This window comes from Glandiceps talaboti, chromosome 4 (assembly GCF_964340395.1).
Source record: "Glandiceps talaboti chromosome 4, keGlaTala1.1, whole genome shotgun sequence".
Classification (NCBI taxonomy): domain Eukaryota; kingdom Metazoa; phylum Hemichordata; class Enteropneusta; family Spengelidae; genus Glandiceps; species Glandiceps talaboti.
Window position 1 is genome coordinate 21,036,092 of NC_135552.1, and position 14,433 is coordinate 21,050,524.

General features: G+C 37.0%; 1 protein-coding gene across 1 annotated transcript in view; it reads left to right on the top strand.

Annotated features, from left to right (window-relative positions):
* LOC144434302 (MAM and LDL-receptor class A domain-containing protein 1-like) overlaps positions 1 to 3,477 on the top strand; it is a 40,369-nt gene extending 36,892 nt beyond the window's left edge. Inside the window, exons 35-38 of the mRNA XM_078122754.1 lie at positions 253 to 349; positions 1,407 to 1,458; positions 2,737 to 2,781; positions 3,376 to 3,477. Coding sequence (XP_077978880.1) covers positions 253 to 349; positions 1,407 to 1,458; positions 2,737 to 2,781; positions 3,376 to 3,477 — 296 coding nt within the window. The remainder of the gene's footprint in view (positions 1 to 252; positions 350 to 1,406; positions 1,459 to 2,736; positions 2,782 to 3,375) is intronic.
* The last annotated feature ends 10,956 nt before the right edge of the window (positions 3,478 to 14,433 follow it).

Consider the following 14,433-nt stretch of genomic DNA (forward strand, 5'->3'; position numbering starts at 1 on the left):
GTTAACTTTATGACGCCCCATTCTATTTCAGGTATAGAGTACATAGGAGCAGTCAGTAAATAGTTACAGACCGGATTCTACCCTTCTGTACATAGTTGTATGCTCCCATTTTATGTTGTGAAATTGAATTTATTAGATGGTGCCCAACAGAATATGTTGAAAGAATAATTCAATTATATTTTTCTATTAGATGTTTGATTTATAAGTGGGCGTGTTAGTGTTGCCTCTCTAATAATATTTATTTTTCATCAGGCGTTGGGGCTATCGTTGGTGGAGCGATTGGAGGCTTGGCGTTAGCTGGTCTAATCATAGGTGGAATTATCTTTGGAGTAAGATATTTCAGAGCAAAGTAAGTAACAAGCTACCCAATACAACTGTGATTACTTATTATCGTCACTTGGTGACCGTTTATCTGGTTGTGCTAGTGATACTATTTCTACTTCACATGGCCACTTGATGACCTTCTCTCTGGTTCACAGAGTGATACTGTGATCATTTGCTATGTCGTTAACTACCTGTTGTATCTGGTTCACTTGGTGATACTGTTACTACTTCATTTTGTGTTTAGTACACTGAGACGTTTTCAGGTGTGTCTAGGTGAGGGAGCCTTCAGTAATTACAGGGATGCTGATTAGGCTTGGACTGTTGTGCTTAAAAGTGGCCCTCTCTCAACGTTCTTTATTTAAAACATGACCCCCCTATTAAAACACGAGTTTAATGCTGTTAGATATGTAAAAGGACATGAGTCCCAGAATCAGTGGTATGGACTTGATCCCACCACTGCCACCAATGTTAAAAGTTTTAAAGGCATTGGATAATTTCCGATTACTGCCGCCATGTGGATGTGTGTGAAGGCACTACATTAATAAATACATCAGCTTGGATCTTATTGGCAGAGTGGTAGGCCACAATTCAACTCCCAGTGATTAGATTGACACACTCCTGAAATCGTCTGTCCAGAGCGAGGTCAACATCTACACCCAAATGGTCTCGTTTTACACCTGGGAGACCCACTCCTCTCCTCACACAACAACTGACTATTAATTCATTACATATGGTTGTAAGCAGCAATTTGATACGGCTGATACCATGCTACCTAACCCTAACCCTAACCCTAAATCCTAACCCGAATGGCAGCAATGGGATTTGGAACCGGTGGCAGCGATGGGATGACAAAAAACCGAAACAATGTAATGTTAGGCAATACAATGAATCAAGAAGTAAAATATAACTCTACCCCTAATCACGTTTTCTGAACTATTGCCCTCCCCCGAGAGCCGATTTGTAAACAGAGACCCCTAATTCCCCTGCCCCCTGTAAGTACTGAATGCTCCCTAAAAAGACATCGTATTTTGTAAATCATCATAACGTTTCTGTAATCGCTTGTCTAATGTTGTTTATTTCAGGGATGGCTCGTCATTTAGTGGTTTTAACTTTCGGGGGCGGTCAGAGGACAAGGTTAGTATTTCTTATAGCAGGTTAAATGTTCAATGTTAGTAGCGCTGTTTGAATTTGATAACTAGTTTTGTTAAATTATGCACATTTTAAAGTCGATAATAAGAATATTTTGCCAAACACTACATTTATTTTGCTGAAACCACATAAAACTAAATTAAATATAGAAAACAACCTATTACATACTGTAAACTTACTATTTTTTGCTTGTGTTGCACTCCACTACAAACATGTTTGAATGATTTCATTCACTGTGTAGTATCATAGATCCTCTAAGTCCCCGTCCGCTCCAAGTCCCCTCCAAGATCAATGGTAGAATTCTAAACAAAGCTGATATCTTCAATACAAAGTGCAATTAAATACCAGGCACTGTCACTATTACTTTAACTACAAAGAATGAGTAAGCAAAATTTATGTTGTTAGAATAGTTCAACTGATAAATTCAAGATTGTCAGATCCTTCTGAATTACTATCAATACGGATTATCAACAAATCTATTGACTTACTGAAAAGACAGGCCATATTGTGTTTATTCTAACGCAATAGCTGGTTACAGTAACTGCATACATTGTGTGTACTGCAACACAATGGTTAGTTACAGTAACACTATTGCTAGTTAACTAAATAGATGTACCCTGACTAAATACATGTACATAGACCACATTGTGTGTACTCTAAACACAATGGCTGGCTACAGTAACTAAATACATAGACCACATTGTGTGTACTCTAAACACAATGGCTGGCTACAGTAACTAAATACATAGACCACATTGTGTGTACTCTAAACACAATGGCTAGTTACAGTAACATAATACATAGACCACATTGTGTGTACTCTAAACACAATGTCTAGTTACAGTAACATAATACATAGACCACATTGTGTGTACTCTAAACACAATGGCTGGCTACAGTAACATAATACATAGACCACATTGTGTGTACTCTAAACACAATGGCTAGTTACAGTAACATAATACATAGACCACATTGTGTGTACTCTAAACACAATGTCTAGTTACAGTAACATAATACATAGACCACATTGTGTGTACTCTAAACACAATGGCTAGTTACAGTAACATAATACATAGACCACATTGTGTGTACTCTAAACACAATGTCTAGTTAACTAAATACAGAAACCACATTGTGTGTGACCCAAAACTCAATGGCTAGTTACAGTAACTAAATACATAGACGTCGTTGTAGGCCTCACTGTGTACTGTAACACAATTGCTAGTCGACTAGTAGAAAATTTACGTTTGTATATTTTAGGTGACAATGAGTGGTGTCACCGATCCGTATGACGTTTCAATAGAGGTAAGTCTGTAGTTTTGATTTTCTTAAACTTTCAGATAACTCTGGTAACTATATAGGTGCATTAGGTGCACTACCAACACTGTCAGGACCGATGTTCAAATCCCCACCAAAATCAGTTACACACAGTCCGTGAAGGTGTTTGCCAATGTATTAAAGACATTTTACTCTAATCGTAACAAATTGGATAATTATTTTAGTTGTTTAGAACATTACTATTCGTAAGATGATTCCTTTTATAATTACTTGTAAAAAATCTTATTGTACATTTATAAAACTCATATCTACAAACAAAAGACGAGTCGCCAGTGTCGTCTACTATTCTAGAAGTGTTTATGAAAAACGGGACAAAATATCAGAAAGGTAAAATCTTATATTAACGACTACTATAGTATGAATGCACACCTCGGTGACTGTGTGGAGTATGGGACGGATTTTGCCTTCCTTAAAGTAAGAATATTCAAATGAGAAAAACTCGATTTTGATGATGATGATGTAGTCAGATTATTCTGCTGAATGTTTGACATAATTATGCAACATTGTAATTTCATAATTTGTTGATATATTGTATGTTTCTGTTTCAATTTCGCTTTACAGAAGGGACAAGACGCATATGCCGTGGACAACCCAATGTACGGTGGGATGGATATAGGCAGTATGTCTCCATCCAAGAACAAAACACCCGAGACTGACGCCTAGTTTTCAAAATCATTGGAAGTTGTGTAAAAGACAAAGCATGGTTTAATCCTTATATATAACTGTTATATTCAGAGTTTGTATTAGACAAGAAGCACTGTCTGTTTTACACTAAAACTGTGATATCTTTGTTGATATTGACATTACAATTGCTTGTTCCTTTGTTGTATTTTTTCTTGTAAATAAAACAGACTGTTACAGTAGGAAGTAGCATAGCTATGCAGCTTTGACCATGATCGGTATGTTCACGTCAGTGGTCCAATCAAATTTGAAATTTTGATTATTTGTATCATTTCAGTCAAACTACTATTTTAGTAAACCATGTAATATTTATCTTTCATATGAGAATAGAATAGATTGTCTGTTTAGAATATAGATAATATTTTAATTACTCCCTATCTCACATATAAACTCGTAAGAGACAGGTCAGACGGCAAAATACCGGAATGTTTTTATTGAACTCCAACCAATCAATTACAAGGTATAACAATGAAAAAAAAAGACTGAAAAAAGTGTGGAAGAAAATGTAACCTGGCGCAAAAATGTATGAAATTTGTACCTGATAAAAGCAATGCTACCAGAAAAGAGGACAATTAATTACATACTTGGTAATAGTTACTTCCTAAGTGACTGATAAATGTAAAGAATAAAAAAAATAGAAACAAAAAAAAACAGAGAGGGAGGGAGGGAAATTTCAGCACAGCTAGACATACCAAGTGAACAATAAAACCAGAAATTTGGCAGCAAAAATAACTAACTAGCGCAATGTGTGCACTGCACTTTGGAAAGTACTGATTAGCAGGCATAGTAACCCTGATGCAAACCACTACTTCACGGGGATGCAAGGAGCACACCCTCTAGAGTTATTGGGCAGTAATTAACTAAATGACACGTTTAATCGATGAAGGCATCAGTTGTTCCGTATATTACTATATCTGTTTGCTTTTTGCCAGGGTTTGTTACAGAATACAACGAAGCAAACACTGTACATCATGACTTAAAGTATCACACCTATAAACCAAATCTGTCAAGTAAAAACAACTAATTGATGTGTTACCTTTCATTATTTTCAATATCAACTGACCTGTATATTTCTTATAAAGTATGGTCAATAAACGGAATGAGATTAATTGCAAATCAAACTGTGTTTACATATTAATAAATACCACAGCACAAAAATAATCGGAGGACTGATATAACATTTACATATCCATAGAGATGAGTGCAAAAATAGCATCGACAGTATCTTGTCGGATCCATGTTTTGTTATTTAAACCATGTTCATAAACCAGTATTACTTATGAAAGTCACCACACATCTAATTACTATCTATGATATGAGAAGAACATGTACTCCACCCAGCTATCTCAATTGAGGTAGAGTTATAGTGTGGATAATTGGTCCCTTCATGTTTGCTGTGATCATTTATTGGATAGCTTGGCCACCTTTGCGCCCTCTTGTGGTAGACATTGCCTATGGCGAATTGTCACCGGTAATTATCTAATACAATGTACTAATATTTGATAATTACTCATGAATGATCATATCAGCAAATACCAGAATCACACGACCACCGACTGATTTTAAATTATGTCAGATACAAAGAAATAACTGACATCACAGCAATGACCATCACTCTATTTCATCAATATGTTTGTACTATTCTGATCCATGCATACAGCGACAAAATGACGTATAGCATGCTTTAAAGAAAACAATAAACACAAATATCTACCCTCATGAATACGAATAGATACTACCGATGAACCGATCTAATCCTTTTCCAAAAGAGTAGGTTCTGGATAGTCTAGTTCCTATACAGTATCGTTACGATTTATACTTTTACTCACAGTCTAGTCGACGCTGTTCCTCTAGAAGTCCTGAATTGCAATTTGAAATTCATCCACAGCCACCCACACAGTCATTAACATTATGTCTTTTGTTAATCAAACACAAAATTCTAACCAATAACACAGTCCCTCTTAAAGTTAGTGTTTATTGGGACAGTTATGTAATGTCCAAATATGGTATATTTGTCAGCTCAGGATGCTACGTATACACTGTTTATGTCACTATATCAGTTGGGGTTCACTCAGATTAAATGAACAACTTTCTGTGCTGATCAAAGGGACTTTGAACAGACTCTGAACCACAGTTGGCATCCTGACAAGTTTCAAGAATATGGCCCTATTACCCCTAAAAGATATGGAGAAATCGGTGACAGTTATAAGATGATTAGTAAGGTTATGTTGCAGTAGGGAAAGGTTGTACTAACACTGTCAATATTATATAAAGTGAATGATATTCCGCTTACCACATGACCAACAGTATGGGGTTATGAGATCAAGTTTGAAGTTTGGGGAAGTACATGTATATCCCAAACCCAATCAAAACTTGATAATTTGTGTGGTATTATAATAGTTAGCCACGTGACTGTTTTGTCAAGACTGTGTAGATTGTGTAGATAGTGTAGGGAAGCAATTGGCGGTACGCCCCTGGGCTGATAGTTTGTTGACCCTTATTTTAAGGCGTTTCGAAACAGACTGGGATTCTTCATGAGTTGCATTTTTGTGTATTATGACACAGTTCCATACCTTCCAATACAAACAATTCTAAAATTGTGGGAAAAAATTGTTATGCATGGCACTAAAATACATTTATTGTGCCAATAAAAGGGCTATTTTTCCTCACTACATACAGGCTTTGTATTCACAGCACTACATAATACTACATACTGATTTGAAATTGATTGTGCTGTGTGCAACAATTTTACCAATTTAGTTAGAAGGGGATGGGGAAGGGGTTCTGAGGCCTTACTAAAAGAATTACTTATTTTTTACCTACTGATCTCACCCCTAATGTGTTGATGTATCATACATGTACAAACTATTGAACTGTTACTTTGCATAGCTATAGTACGAACTACATGTCTTATCAAAAATTACTTTTCAGTGTTTGTGTTTCACTTCTTCTCTGATACCTGTGACCATCACCAAGTTTAATATATGTTACCAGGCTACTTGTGAAACCCCCTTTTCTCTTGCTATAGTTTTACACCATAAACTACCAAGAAAGAAATATATTCCAAGGTGAACACAATATTAATTGGATTCTCGGAGAATATATATTATGTGAATGACTGATAAACAAAGTTATAAATACAGACTTGTTTGATGATGACCTAGTAGCCAGGACTTCTATAGTACTGACACAGTGCAAAGTTATGAGGAAAATTAGATTTTTACATCTCCCCTGGAATATCTAGTATCAATATTGAGTGACTGTATACTGCGAGTAAAATTTTATCAGCAGATCATAATATTACATTTCCTTGGTATTTGTGATACTTTCATACCAAAGCACACGGTTTACACTAAACACGGAGAGGTTTCCTCTTAGAACTAAACACTTCAACTTTATTACAGTCCGCCATAGTTCGGAAAAAGCACATGTAACTTCTAATATATCAATACGCCAGTGATAAGGCTACTAATAACTCAGTACTGGTATACGTATCATTGGGTTAACAATAAAGTAGTTCCTAAAAGCATCACAGTATTAGAATGTATTTTTTTTCAAGGCTATCATGTTGCCAGCAATATACTGGACAACATAGCCAATAGTAAGTGAATTGAATTAGTAATCTAGTTTAGAAACTGCTGTAGTACAGAAAAACATTTTTATGACATTTTTAATTTCTATTTTGAAACCAATGACACTTATCACATTTCATTATTCAATATGTTGGTTAAAATTACCAATGTGGTCAATGAATGGGGGGTGGGGTGGAGTGGTGGTTACTAAAATATGAATATTTTGTATGTCCGTGAACAGGCAATCATACTTCTCATAGGGTTCCTATCTAAAGAGCTGTGAAACAATGGATTTTGGTTAGCAATTTACCAGATACACTTAAAATTACTGAAAATGTAACATGTAAAATTAACTATGCAGTGTGCGGTATTATGCTTTGAGAATAGCATGTTTTTTGCAAGAACAAAAATAGTGTTTCTTGTCAACAGATGGGGGGGGGGTCATTGTGTTTTTTTATTTGTCAGAGGGGGGTGGGGTTGGATTGTTTTGTGGATGAATTGCAGGGGGTCAGTATTTTTAAGTACAACATGAACAAAAAGTCACCGGCCCACCCCTCAACTATTATATTTAGCAGCAAGCCTGGATTAAAAGTGAGATACATGTAAAATCAACTGTGTTATTGTTTACTGCTCTTGGGAAAGACGAAGGACTTTGGAGCACATCTCAAGTCAAGCATACATGTTCCTCAACATACGGAACGCATATTATCTTTGGAACAGTCACTAGCTTTGATAACAAGTTGATGTTGTTTGATTTTAGGTGCGTAGATTTATTTCTTTGAGCGATAAACGGAAACAAGTAGGAGGCGGTGACACTAATTTGTTAAGTACTTGACATGGTCATGCAAACATCTAGTCAGTAAAGAGACGACATTCGCGACAGCTATGCCATGCTCACGACTCTCTACATCTGTGAGCATGTTGAGTTACTGCCTGCAGCATCAAAAAGATTAGGCTCTGCCTTGAAAGTCTGATTAGACGTTCAAACAGAAATCAATATATAGATTAAAATCAAACTAGTAGATAGGATTCTGTTTCTTCTGATCAGAATAGTTGTCGTTTTTATGTAATACTTGTGATAACATACTAGACTTTGGATAGAAACTTACGACTTTATTTACTATTGACGTAAGATTAGCCAGCTGGTCATTTTCACACCCTTCACAGCATGCAGCATAACTAAGTATTGGCTGCTATCAAAACTGACTGTACTCCGCATGATAATCAGGGCGGTTCAGTGTTTCAAACTAGTAAACAAGCTTACCTTTATTTGTAATCAGACACATGTAGTATTTACTATATTTTTATGATACACTTCGCATAGAGAATACTCACAAATCTGAAGCTAGCAGGCAGCTGTCAAACGGAAACTATCTCCACTTCGACAGTGGACATAGACGACAGCAGTAACAATTACGTATACAATGAAAGCCAAAGTACCATTAATTACTAAATATGTATATTATTTGATTGTTAATTGTACTTGACTTTCAATGGAAATATGCTTTTAAACCAATAGTGCACTACGATTCCGTTTTTCACATTCATTGATTATTGTTATACTTCTAGCCTCATGTATGATTGAATCAATGTTGTGAAAAAGGGGCGGATCGACCAGGGATTGTGTGCACAACATTTATTCAAATGTTTATCACTACAGTAGAACTTGCTATTAAACGCGAGGCTGAGTCTGGAAACTGGGGAAGGGGGCGGGGGGTATACCAGTAGCCAGCTTTGGTAGGGACGTAAAGCCACTGCTGACTACCTCAGGCCCCATTTTAGACTCACTAGTTAAAGTACATAATGACCTAAGTTTGAACTACAATTCACACATTCATGGTAGAGCCTACATCTTTTGATCATGAATGCACAGAACCATACAGTAGTACAGATGGGAGTGGTGGCATATATCATGACATGAATGCAGTACACTATCCCACGCTTTCACACTTGTCGAAATGTCGAATATTGTTGAAATACTTAGCCTATTACAGAAGAAACGAATAACTACTTAGCAATGGAGGGGCGTGAATGAGTTGATGTTTGACATCAAGACTCTTCGGCGCACGAAGGAGAATGGCGTCGTTTGACTTGTTTTACTTGGGGCCAATCGGAAAGTCGTTATTAAAACAAAGTAATGAAGTCATGTACATGAAAGCATTACTACGCCATGTATAGACAGAGTATATTTTCATACTGAAATAATAGGCGGCAGAAACACAACTGCCAGCTTTTAAACCACTGTCGACTATCATTTCTGAACAAAATCAATGAACCATTTTAGAGTGAATCTCGGAGATATGGATACGGAGCCCGACAAGATAAAGTGAAAGAATCGTTTTACCTTGTATTGTAAACATGAAGATATGACGTAGAGAAGATGGTTTTTATTTTACAGAATGGGAAAAAGAGATGTGTAAACTGGAGAAAGATTTACCGTCACATAATAGTTGAAAAAGGAAATATCACGTCGAAAATATTCATAGACTAGACATCACTATTCATAGACACATTACATTACATAATCACATGCAGAAACTGACGGGGAACGAGAATTGTTCCAAAAAAATCTTCGCAGATGAAAGAGCTGACGAAGTCACATAGACGTCAATGCAACTCAAAACTTTGACACACTGAACATAAAGGACTACAGGTGTCTCAGGATTGAGTAATTTTCTTTTATCTTCGCTGTGAGATGATTCCAAAGTATTTTGTCGGGGTAAAATGATCCAAATTGATGATTATTGTACTTCCAGCCTCATGTATGATTGCACCAATATTGTGAAAAAGGGGCGGATTGACGAGGGTGGACATGTGTACAACATTTATTCAAAATATTTACCACTTCAGTGAGAACTTACTACTACGTGAGTGACTCTGAGTCTGGCAACTGAGGGTGGGGCTTGTACCAGTAGCCAGCTCTGGTAGGGATGTACAGCCACTGCTGACTACCTCAGGCCAAATTTTAGACTCATCAGATAAAGTACATAATGACCTAAGTTTAAACTTCAATTAACAATATTCATGGCAAAGCCTACATCTTTTGATCATGATCATGAATGCACAGAACCATACAGTAGTACAGATGGGAGTGGTAGCATATATCATGACATGAATGCAGTACAGTATCCCACGCTTCCACACTTGTCGAAATGTCGAATACTGTTGAAAACGTTAGTCTATTACAGAAGAAACGAATAACTACTTAGCAATGGAGGGGCGTGTATGAGTTGATGTTTGGCATCTTGACTCTCGCACTGCAGGAAAATGAGGCGTCGCTTGACTTGTTTTACTTGGAGCCAATCGGAAAGTCATTATTAAAACAAAGTAATGAAGTCATATGAAACCTTAAATGTCCAGGTGAAATAATGCATTGTTTTTTTTTCACAGGAAGATAATATGCAATGAGAGCAGTGTACTCGAAAGTTCATCTTCCATGAGAAACTCTGCACAACTTGATGTATGGACCCAAACGGTTCAATTGACAACATTTCTCTATGCGTTTCTACCTTGATTGTGAGGACACCAAAATTTCGCAAAAGAAATTTATTTTGATTTCATTCCTACTAGAGTTGTCAGAAAACTGATAATATAATAATGTAAGAGCAATTTAGAAGCCATTACTTACCTGCCACAGCGAAATATATCGCTAGTCTATTGCAACGTCAACGACTAATGTTTCTGTCATCATACCCGAAATCCGTCTTACAGCTAACAAGCTCTTGTTTGACAACAAACGAAAAGGGGAATGACAGAAATCTAAATCGTACAACTTCGTTACAGTACACTTCTATCCGGATATATTGAAACCACAGTAATATAAAGCAGCCGATGTGAAAGGCAAGAAGTGGATAACAGAAATGAGAGAACATCAAAAGTGTCATCCAGAATCTCTGATTACTTGTCAAATTAGTATAATGGGTTAACGATCTCATAGACAAGACCTGCCAACATGCCATACGACAACAGCAGTGGTGGGTCCCCGAGTTGTCTACCTTTATAGGCAGTTATCAAGTCATATTTGAGCTGAAGACGGTGGTGTCCGTAAAGTAGGCCTACAGCTGACAGTAACCATAGAACCTGTCATGAAAACACTTTCGTTTGCCAAATTCTATCGAGGAGATACTATTACATGTACATACATACATAACTAAGATCAGAGGGTTTGCTGTGACTAATTTATCTTCTAGTAGATGTTTTGAGATAGATTATGTCACAAACATTGTAAGCACTAGATGATTCTGGTTAAAAAAGTAAATTTGTTTACTTGTTTGAAATTTTGAACCACCCTGAATATCATGCACAGTACAACTATGCTTGGCTACATCACTTACCTTTATCTGTAAGTATAGTTATGCTCTAAAGGGTCGTAAAGTGATCATAACGCCAGCCTCCCAGTGTTGATTTATGAAACCTCGGACCAATATGTGAAACGAGCTACCTAAATGTTACGTTACCAGTGCACATAATTTTCCTGCCAAAATCTGGGATTTTTTTTATCAAGTCCAAATAATTTGACTCTAATACATGAATTACGATGTGAACAGTTTGTTTTAATCAGAAACAGAAACTGTTTCACCTGTTTGATTTCAACGTACTAAATGACTTCAGTTTGAACTTCTAATCAAAAGCTTATGGCACAGGGCCTAAATCTTTTGATCGTGGAGATACAGACGAACTTTCAACCTTTGTCACCCACCCTTTCACATTTATTGTCAACCAAGGGCAAGGCGCCCTTTGTTCCCATTTACTTCGCCGTAATTCCCGCTAGTGTTCCCTCTGACGTTCGCCCAATTACGTGCCAAAGTCGATGGTTTCAACCAGCTGACTGAAGAGTGAAGATAGAGTGAAAGAACCGTACATCTGTACCTTATACTAAAACATTTACTGATAAAACAGCATATCTCATTTTGGAATATTTGGTGGCCCTGAAAAGGGCGTTTGTGAGTTATTACAATATCAATCTGAATCACCAGCAGTGTCTTTAGAGCTTCCAATGAGTAGTTTTAGTTTGGTAAGGGCAAACTCAAACTTTGCTGCATTTTCAAAGTACGCGTCTACGTCTATAGCTATTAATGCAACAATTATACCCTCAACATCCTCGAATACATTACCAAGCTCTCTTTAACTCGAGGCGAAACTGCTGAGCGCGAAGCTAGTTCAGTATTCGGTTCTTCTGGAGAATACAGTAACTCAGGATGTGTTCCAAAAAGGAGGATCTTACAAACACAGGTCGGTGGGAAATAGAATGTAAAATATGACTATGTAATTGCATACACTAAATTGGATATAATGTAAATTGCAAGCAAATTTATGTAAATTAGTCACCCTTCCAAATTGTAAATGCATGATTGCACCAAGACAAAGTTTTGCCCCCCTTGGCAATTTGGTCAGGCTACGGCCATGTAATCTATCTCATTACAGCTACTAGAATATACATTAGTCGGAGCAAACAAACTGAGGTTAGTTATGCGTGTACATGTAATAGTAACGCCCCGATAGAATCTGACAAAAGAAAGTGTTTTCATGACAGTTTCTATGGTTACTGTCAGCTGTAGGTTTACTTTACGGACACATTCACCGTCTTCATCTCAAATATGACTTGATAACTACTTATAACGGTAGACAATTCGGGATGCACTTTCGAACACACTGCTCGTATTACATGTTCTCTTGCTGTCAAAAAACTATGCATTATTCCACCTCGACATTTAAGGTTTCATATGACTTCATTGCTTTGTTTTAATAAGGAATTCCTATAGGCCCAAGTGAAACAAGTCCAACGACGCCTCATTCTGCTGTAATGCTATAGTCCAGATGCCAAAGATCAACTCATACACGCCCCTCCATTGCTAAGCAATTGTACATTTGACCTGTAATAGAGTAACTATTCCAACAACATTTCGACAAATGTGGAAGCGTGGCATACTGTATTGCATTCATGTCATGGTATATGCTACCACTCCTGTACGGTTCTGTGCATGCATGATCAAAAGAAGGCTCTTCCATGAACTTGTGATTTGAAGTTCAAACTTAGGTCGCTATGTACATTAACAAGTGAGTCTAAAATTGGGCCTGAGGTAGGCGGTAGTGGCTGTACATCCCTACAAGAGCGGACTACTGGTACAACGCCCCTCCCTCAGTTTCCAGCCTCAGACTCACGTAGTAATAAGTTCTCACTGTAGTCATAAACATTGAATAACTGTTGTACACACAACCCCCAGTCGATCCGCCCTTTTTTGACAACTTTCATTCAATCATAGATGAGGCTAGAAGTATAATAATCATCAATTTGGATCAATTTACCCCGGAGGAAATACTTTGCAATCAGTGCACAACGAAAATAAAAGGAAAGTACTCAATCCTGAGACACCTGTATTTCTTTATGTTCATCGAGTCAAAGTTTTCAGTTGCGTTTACGTCTATGTGACTTCGTCGAGTCAGCACTTTCATCTGTTTAGATTTGTTTGGAACAGGTTTTCGTTTCCCGTCAAGTTTGCATGTGATTATGTAATGTAATGTGATGTGTCTATGAATAGTGATTTTTCGTCATATTGTTTCCTTTTTGAACTATTATGTCAATGTAAATCTTTCTCCAGTTTAAACATTTCTGTTTCTCAATTTCCAAAACTGTGAATTGAAAACCATCTTCTCTACGTCATATCTTCATGTTTACAATACAAGGTAAAACGATTCTTTCACTTTATCTTGTGGGGATCCGTATCCATATCTCCGAGATTCACTCTAAAATGGTTCATTGATTTTGTTCAGAAATGATAGTTGAAAGTGGTTTAAAAGCTGGCAGTTGGGTTTCTGCCACTTATTATTTCAGTATGAAGATACTAGTATACTATGTCTATACATGGCGTAGTAATGATTTTATGTACAAAGGATTACCGACAGACGACCATCTGACTCTTCAATCAGCTGGTTGAAACCATCGACTCCAGAAGAACATCATGGCAATCACCCACAGGGTTAGGTTTGGGGGATGGCTGGCAAGGATAGGGTTAGGGTTAGGATTTGGGTTAGGGAAATGTGATGGCTCATGTTCCATCCTCGATAGCGATGTTCGGTCGTGTGTAGTATTGTATTGGAAGAAAATCCGAGGTCTAGCAGCTAGACTAAAGCTTTTAGTGCTTACTATGTTTGTGACATAATCTATCTGAATACACCTAGAAGATTAGAAGATAAATTAATCACAGCAAACACTCTGAAGTTAGTTATGGATGTACATGTATTAGTAACGCCCCGATAGAATTTGACAAAAGAAAGCGTTTTCATGACAGTTTCTATGGTTACTGTCAGTTATAGGCCGACTTTACGGACACATTCACCGTCTCCATCTCAAACATGACTTGATAGG